At 43.3% G+C, this 8,194-nt stretch overlaps 1 protein-coding gene across 1 annotated transcript in view; it reads right to left on the bottom strand.

The window, feature by feature from the left end:
• LOC116399725 (CREB3 regulatory factor-like) overlaps window positions 1-2,238 on the bottom strand; it is a 15,652-nt gene extending 13,414 nt beyond the window's left edge. Inside the window, exon 1 of the mRNA XM_031877107.1 lies at window positions 1,766-2,238. Coding sequence (XP_031732967.1) covers window positions 1,766-2,153 — 388 coding nt within the window. The 5' untranslated portion in view covers window positions 2,154-2,238. The remainder of the gene's footprint in view (window positions 1-1,765) is intronic.
• Between the last annotated feature and the right edge of the window lie 5,956 nt (window positions 2,239-8,194).

Below are 8,194 nucleotides of genomic sequence, written 5' to 3'. Positions count from 1 at the left end.
CACACACACACACACACACACACACACACACACACACACACACACACACACACACACACACACACACACAAAGCTCCTCGCACACTGCAACAACAATAGAGAGCGACAAATGGCGTCTTGCGACCGTGGAAATGTGACCCGGGTTGCTCCTTGAGAGCGAGCCAAGCGACCTCTCCGTTACGTCGAATTGTTTATATACGACGGCGGGGACGATCAGAGACGGAGAAGAGGGCCGGGGAAGAGATGGTAATCTGAAGGGAAGTGGCTTCAACACGTTATCAAATACACATGTTTGTGTTTGCAGTCTGGACATGAAGTCACCTCTGACATGCAAGACCTTTTTTAGCTTCTTGTGTTCAACAAGATTCAGGTCATTGATGTGGAGCAGCGCTGCTTCAAAGGCCTACAAAATAAATACTTCTACCAAGAAGGTGTTTGTTTGTCATCTGTGTGTTGATTAGAATAATATCTTAAAGAATGATTCAATCATCCATCCATCATTTCATTCCTCGAGTGGATTTAGCTCCCAAAAAACGAGATCCTACATTTCCCATAATGCAACTCAATACAATTTGTCTTCAAATTGCATTATAATAAAAAATGCAATGCTCTTTTAAAGGGTGAACTTGCCTTACTATGCTATTGGTATTATCATTATATCAGCGGTCATAACATGGTTATTATATTTGGGATAATATATCATCCGACAAAAGCAGTTATCATAACTAATCATGGTTTCTGACATTCACTTCCTGTTTCCTAAGTGGGCGTGGTCAACGCGTGTTTGTGACGAACGTAGTGTGGACGGATGAAAGCAGATTTACAGGATGTATTAATTTAGATATTCAGTCAGCTAACAGTAATATTTAGCATTGTGGAAATCAGTTCACGGGGGCGGTAGTTGCCAGAGAGAAAAGGGTTAAATTTTCTCCTGATTTTTAAGAAAAATGGGTCCAATATTTACAAAGAATCTGTCGTAATTGTTGTTTTTGTTTTGTATAATGATAAATCATGTGACAAAAGGTTTAATTTAATATCTTTTTTAAGCATTAATGATCAACTCTCTACTCAAACAGCTACTTCTGAACACCTTTAAGCTCTAAGGCCTTTACACATCGAGGCTGAATGTTCTTCACGTGAACTCGCAGTAGTTCACAGAATATCACGCAGTGAAACACTGAAAACCTTTGGCCGTTAATCCCACGTGACACAAGATACAGTAAACTGTCTCTCAGAGACGACGTCTCCTTTCTGAATCATTCAAACGATTGATCAAACGTGAAAATAGCTGCAGGTTGAAGTGATCGGGGGGGTTCTGCTGTGAGCCCACGTTGCTTGTGAAGGAGAGATAAGTGAGGTGTTAGGAAATAATGAGGCAGCAGCTGAATGTAGCTGCGTGTTTGCTTTTTGAAGCTGCTTCAGTTCCACTGTAAGCGGTTGTTTAACAATCTGAACCAACTTTCATACCTTATTATATATATTGAACATCTTGAGCTTTAACCCAGATGGTCTCTGAAGGAACACACGAGGACACGCCGACTCCCTCAGAAGCTTCATAACAGTAACAAACTGCAGCCACTGAAGCGGTATGTTGTCCGGGAATTACACCCGCAGCTTTGGGTATTTAATGCGCCGCTGCTCAGCCAACCCGAGTCGCACCAGGCGGTCTGAGGTCTGAGGTCTCGTCTGGACCTGGATCAGTCTGGACCTGGATCAGACTGAGATGTCCTCGACCACACAGACGAACAGAAAAGCAGGAACTCACCACATTCAGTTTCTGAGGAGCTGGAGAGTTCGGCCTCCGCCGCCGTCTCCTCCGCTCCTTCGTCGTCGTCGTCGTCCTCCTCCTCCTCCTCCTCTTCTTCTTCCTCCTCCTCCTCTTTCTGCTCCTCCTCCTCTTCCTCCTCCTCGGCATCTAGCTCATTCTTGGCCTGGCTCTCCTCCTGCTGCGCCTCCTCCCCGACCCGCACCCCCTCCGTCTGGGTGTTGTGAGCGGGTCCCACCTCCTCCTCCTGGCTCAGGGAGTAGTTGTGCTCCTCACTGCAGTGCTCCAACGCCAAACCCGCCGCCGCCACCGCCGCCTCCTCCTCCTCCTCCTCCTCCTGGCCCACTTGATACACCTCCACTGTGCGCTCCCTCGGCGCCCCCCCCATCCTGTCCTCTTCCCGCCGCACAGAGCGCCCTCTCCGTTGTCGTTGCCACAGGTGCCGGGTGTCTCTCCTCCTCCTCCTCTTCCTCCCCCTCTTCCTCCTCCCGGCTCCTCCCCCAGCGGCCCATCAGGACGGCCTCCTCCGAGCCGGCCAGCAGCTCCCCGCCCACCCCGAGGTGGCCCAGCTTGGTGTATCGGGCCATCTCGTCCAGCGCCGACACGTCCCAGCGCTCCGGGTGCAGCTCCTCGCCGAGGCCGCCGTCGTCCACCAGGTCGCTTAGCAACTCAAAAGGCCGTTTCCTCGGCGATGCCGGGGAGCCCAGCATGAGGAGCACGCTCTAAAAAAAAGGGAACAGAGACATCCTTAAATATGACATCGCTCACCATGTGACGGCTTAACGTCTTTACTAACATTCATCATAAATAACCCTATTTTTTTTTATTATTATTATTATTATAATTATTATTAATAATAATAATAATATTTATTATTAACGCATAAAATTTGTATTTATGCGTTTATTTTGTCAAGCCCCTGGTGCGTAAAGGCCTTTCACTATAACATAGAGATTGGTGTGTGTGTATATATAATCAGTAGACAGGCAAAGACAAAACCAGTTCCCCGTCATAAAGGGTTATAAGACAACTTAAAGTGGTGAAAACATTCTCAATATAGCGTAAACTTAAACTCATATTGTCTCAAATACAAATGGTCCACAACAGCACTTTGCTTGTCTGTTTCTCAAACTTGGGCTGTGTCGACCTACTTCCCCTTTAAGGGCTGGGGCACCACGTCGGTGAGATTAAACGCTAATAAAAAATAAATGGTAGAATACCAAACAATATTTACATGTCTATGGATCATACAAAGAAGGCCATTCTGCGAACACGAGGTCTAAAAAAAAAATCTATATTTCAGTTAATATTTTGCATAAAATAGTTTACAGAAACCTTTGTTTCTTCATAATACATTTAATACTTGATTTGTTTCTTTACAGGGTTTGTATAAAGGTAATAAAGTAGTCCTCACTCGAGTTACACTCGTTGTGTTTTTGATTCTTCACAGTTCATTTAGTTTGTTCGCCCTCTGGTGTTTCGGAGAATAACGCAGTTCATAGAGTATAAACGTCTCCGTTCACGTTCGGAGCTTGCGCGTCACGTGACTCATGAAGTTTGCCGTCTCTCACCTGGTCGTACTCAGTCCTGCCCCCTTGTGGCGACATGGCCAGAGGATAGGGGCTCAGCAGACCCCTGTGTCCTCCGTAGGCCTCGCCAAACGCAGGCTCCATCCCATTCATACCCGGCTGTGAGAGAGGGAGGAAAAAACGCAGAAGAGTGAGAACAGGAAAAAGAGGAGTAAGCGTGAGGAGCGACATGCAGAGGTTCCTACTTTACCTGAGGCATGCCCGAGGCAGGAAGGTGTCAAGGTCGCGGTCACGGCGTCGGCTCAAGTGAGTTCTGCTGCATGAAAACAAAAATAAAACACAAAACGGTGTTCAGGTCTGAGAGAAATCAAGCAGGAGACGGGAGATGAGGAAGAGGAAGAGGAGGAAGAGGAAGAGGAAGAGAGGATGTATTTTACCGAAGGTCGAGAGTTGAGAGGGTCAAAAGGGGGTGGAGCTCCGTTCACATGTCGCAGCCTAGAGGGAGTAAGTAGAGGAGGGAAGGAGTCAGACATCGGCTCCAGGAGCCTTGTTACTTGCCCAAAACAGAAAATATAGGACTAATAATAAATAAATGAAATCAACATGAGATGTCAAAGATTCTAAATGTTGTCCTTTCACTTTGTTGCCGTCATCGATGGAGATTATTTGTATTAAAAAAAAGACACAATTCAAAGGATTAAGAAAGTTTTCATCATGTCTTATATTTACTGCTTAGAGCTGATGTTAGGAAGTCAAACGAGTCATAATTCCATCTCTAATATCTATTTCATATTGCTGTGAAAACATCAACAACAGAGGCCACAATGCAACTTATAGAGCAATGAAACAGAGAAAGTAAACAGCGAGTTAAAGCACAGAGATGTGTGAGGATGTCGTGTGTCTTGAGTTTGAGTTTGAAGGTCGAGATTTTAGTTTAGTGTCCGCTCAGCCATTATTGTTGCTTATTTATCTGGCTATTTTTTCTTCTATTAATACATCTTTTTATGCAACATGAATAAAAAAAGCAATGCTGCTGCTGCTGCCATAAATAGGACACATCAACAATGAGCATTTAAAATAGCAAGCGCAGAAGCTTTTTAAGTGCTACGTAAAGGTTGCATTTCACAGTGTAGAGCAGCAAAGTATTCATGTCACATTTGTAGATGATTATGTGGATAATTACCGTTATTTCAGCACTATGTGCTGATGATGCATCAAAGAATAACTTTGAGCTAAACATTTCTCAAGAGGCCCAAAATCATCTCACTGGTTACATCAAATCTCAATAAAAACACATTAATGTCCAATCGGGAGAGGCAGGAGGCTAATATTTAGAAGGCTAAACATTAGCACCAGTCCTCCAGCTAACTGGAATATGCTAAGCTGGCCAGGTCAGCCGAGTGACAAGTTGAATTTAGCAGCATGAGCGTGTTTCATGACCATTGTTGTGCACGAACAAAGAAAAGAGAAGTCATTACTGTGCACTGCTACACGGTTGTATTTTATTGTCGACAAATGTGTTAGTCCGTCTCTCAAAACAGGTCATAACAACATTAAAAAAAGCTCAGTAATACTCTTAAACAGCTGGGCAATGTAGTTTTTTAAGTGACTCAAACGGAAGAAAATAGTGCATTTGTCGGGGACTATTTTCTGCGGCGGATTAATCCATATTTGCTGCTCAAGTGAGTATTTGTGGCAGGACAGATGTGTGTGTGTGTGTGTGAGAGAGAGATTGAGTTAGAATAAACGAAAGTGTGTGTGTGTGTGATTGAGTCAGAATAAACAAAAGTGTATGTGTGTGTTCATGGTGATGAAGGAACAACAGTGAGGCCCATTGATGTGTTTTTAGACAATGATGGAGCTCTACAGAGAGCTGCAGGAATGAGTCCTACAAACCCAGAAATGAGTCAGCATTTTTTTGCGCTTCCTGTCTGGAAGTCAACGGGTTGACTGAATGTGTTTTTGGTTAGATGTCTGAAATCAGGTCTGTGGTTAACATGCTGAAGAGATTTTAACATTTTGTTGTACGATATAAAATAGGTCAGTAAATACGCCACATGTGACCGTGGTGGAGTTCTTTTGTAGCCTAACGTTAGCTTTGTAGCCTAACGTTAGCTTTGTAGCCTAACGTTTGCTTTATGGCCTAACGTTAAACGTTTGCGTTGTGGCCTAACGTTTGCTTTGTGGCCTAACGTTAAACGTTTGCATTGTGGCCTAACGTTTGCGTTGCGGGCAAACGTTTGCGTTGCGGCCTAACGTTTGTGTTGCGGCCTAGCATTTGCGTTGTGGCCTAACGTTAAACGTTTGCGTTGTGGCCTAACGTTTGCGTTCTGGCCTAACGTTAAACGTTTGCGTTGTGGCCTAACGTTTGCGTTGTGGCCTAACGTTTGCGTTGCGGCCTAACGTTAAATGTTTGCATTGCGGCCTAACGTTAAACGTTTGCATTGTAGCCTAACGTTTGCGTTGTGGCCTAACGTATTCACGCAACAATCCAAAATCCAATTGAAAAATCCAATTGGCTTTTTGTCGAGGGAACCAGCGCGATGCTAACTTCCTGCTGGACTAAAAAAGCCGACATCTCTGGATCTCTCTATGGTGACGGAGGACGGGCTGCTCTCACACAGCGCTCGTAGCTACACCTACGACAAAGGAAGGCACTGTAATTCGTAGATATCCCAACAAATCGGATTTGTACGTCATCAACGTGATCGTAAAAACAGGAAGTATGAAGACCACACAAAAACACACACGATGTGTGGAAGTGGAGGTCAATGGGTCTTTTTACCCAGGAGACGGCTGTTCGCCCCCCCCCCCCCGAGTGAAACGAGAAGTCAACGTTGATTTATTTGTCACATAACTTTCCACTTTCAGAGTGATTTTAACCTAAAATCATGATATTTTCCTAAACAAAGTTGTTTGTTGTGAGACTGAAGTTTATTTTGAAAAACACTGTATGCAGGTAACAGAAGGAAAAATGAGGAAGAACTTAAAGATATTATTTAAGATACTTTGCATGAGGAAAAACAAACTATCAGGCTTTTATACAAACACAATACCTCTCATGTTTTCATGGCATTTCCTGACAAAAACAAAAACAGAGAATATGGCCAGTCTTGTCCTCTTTAACCCAGCTAGCTTTGTCCTCTAAAGAGCTGCTTCTTCGACTCCACCCAATACGGTGAAACTCCACCAATGAGATCTTTTTGTTGTAATGTTTGTGTAACCAAAACACCTCCCGATTCTCCATTAGAGAGACGGAGAGGCCACAGTGCAAACTCCCGATCACACCGAGCTCCTTTCAGAGCGGGGACATGATGAAACACCCAGCAACACTAACACTAACACACACACACACACACACACACACACTCAGCATTAACAATGCAGACCTACTGTTCAGCACCTGTAGAAAGAAAAGCCAGAAGAAAAGCGGCTCACACTGACCCGTAATGCATTCTTTGCAGACTTGACCTCGGTCGCACAAAGAATGAGGAAGTGAGGATTGGCTGGGTGGTTGTGACACTGCCTTGGCATGCCACATGGAAAACTGGTATTTGGCACACAGAGCGAGCCAAGCTAGCAACACGCTGTGTGCACAAGCACTTGTCAGACACGTACAGAGCTTTAGATATATATAATAATACAATATATATACTTTAGATAACAAGCGGCTGGAACCAATGGAATAATCCCAGCAAGCTACGAATTTACATCTTTTATGGTAGAGTGTTGAGAGGAAGCTCTGAGACATAAAACACGGTTTACACTGCGATGAAGTACGGTCATATATCATATTACTATAGATTATGCTATGCTATATTACCCTCATATTATATTTTATATCCCACTATATTATGTTCATATGTGGCACTGTTTTATTGCACGATGTATGGGGAAGTAACGATCATTTTCGTTGTCGGTTAATCTGTCGATATATTTTCTTGATTAGTTGTTTCGTTTATAAAGTGGTCAAAAAAATGTCAATCGGTGTTTTCGTAAACCTTAGACGACGTCCTCAAATGTCATATTTTGTCCAACAACTCAAAGATGAATCAGTTTACTGTCACGTTTGACGAAAGAAACCAGAAAATGTTCACATTTCAGAGGCTGGAATCTGAGAATTTGGACGACCGATTGATCCGATTATCGAAATAGTAGCAGATTCATTCACAGCTAATCGTTGCCAATCTAATTATGAACCAAATCATGTTAACGCAGACAAACACTAAGTATCGTAACTTAGTAGATGACGTCATATTAGCCACAATATCAGAGACACATCAGATCTTTACAACACGATTATCGTGGTCATAATAATTCACGCTAAAGTTTTTTTATCGCGATATCTATAGAAAATTTGTAAGTAAAATTAATTTGTATTTTTTGTGTGTTCTGTCCCTTTTTTTGTGTAAATTAATTACAATCAAAGTATGAGAGTAGGGACAAGGAGAGATAGTCTGTAACTACTAAAGTGTGATTTAAGAGGAGCTGGATTATTTACACGATATCAATATTTAAGTCTGTAAATATCACGGTTATCGTAAATACCGCTACATGACTTTGCAGCTCCGTATGCACGTGTGTATTTATTTTATATACTTTGTTTTTCTAAACTTGTCTCTGTGCATCTGTACTCATCTCTTCCCTCCTCCGGGATCAATAAAGACTCTTCTTATCTTATCAGACACGTCCTGTCAGAGAAGGAGCCTGGTTTGTTTGTCTCATTTTATTTCAAAACAGGAACCGAACATTCATCTCGGGTCGCGTATCCGCCACCATTTCCTCTAATCTGACGTTATCTGACTACTGCGCTGGCTGTAGTTCTTACAAACCGATGCGCGGGCGCGCGCGTGCACACACACACACACACACACACACACACACACACACACACACACAC

This window comes from Anarrhichthys ocellatus, unplaced genomic scaffold (genome assembly GCF_004355925.1).
Source record: "Anarrhichthys ocellatus isolate YVR2014 unplaced genomic scaffold, GSC_Weel_1.0 scaffold126, whole genome shotgun sequence".
NCBI classification, from domain to species: Eukaryota; Metazoa; Chordata; class Actinopteri; order Perciformes; family Anarhichadidae; genus Anarrhichthys; species Anarrhichthys ocellatus.
Note: the sequence above shows the minus strand (reverse complement) of the source record. Positions and strands in the feature narration are given on the sequence as shown.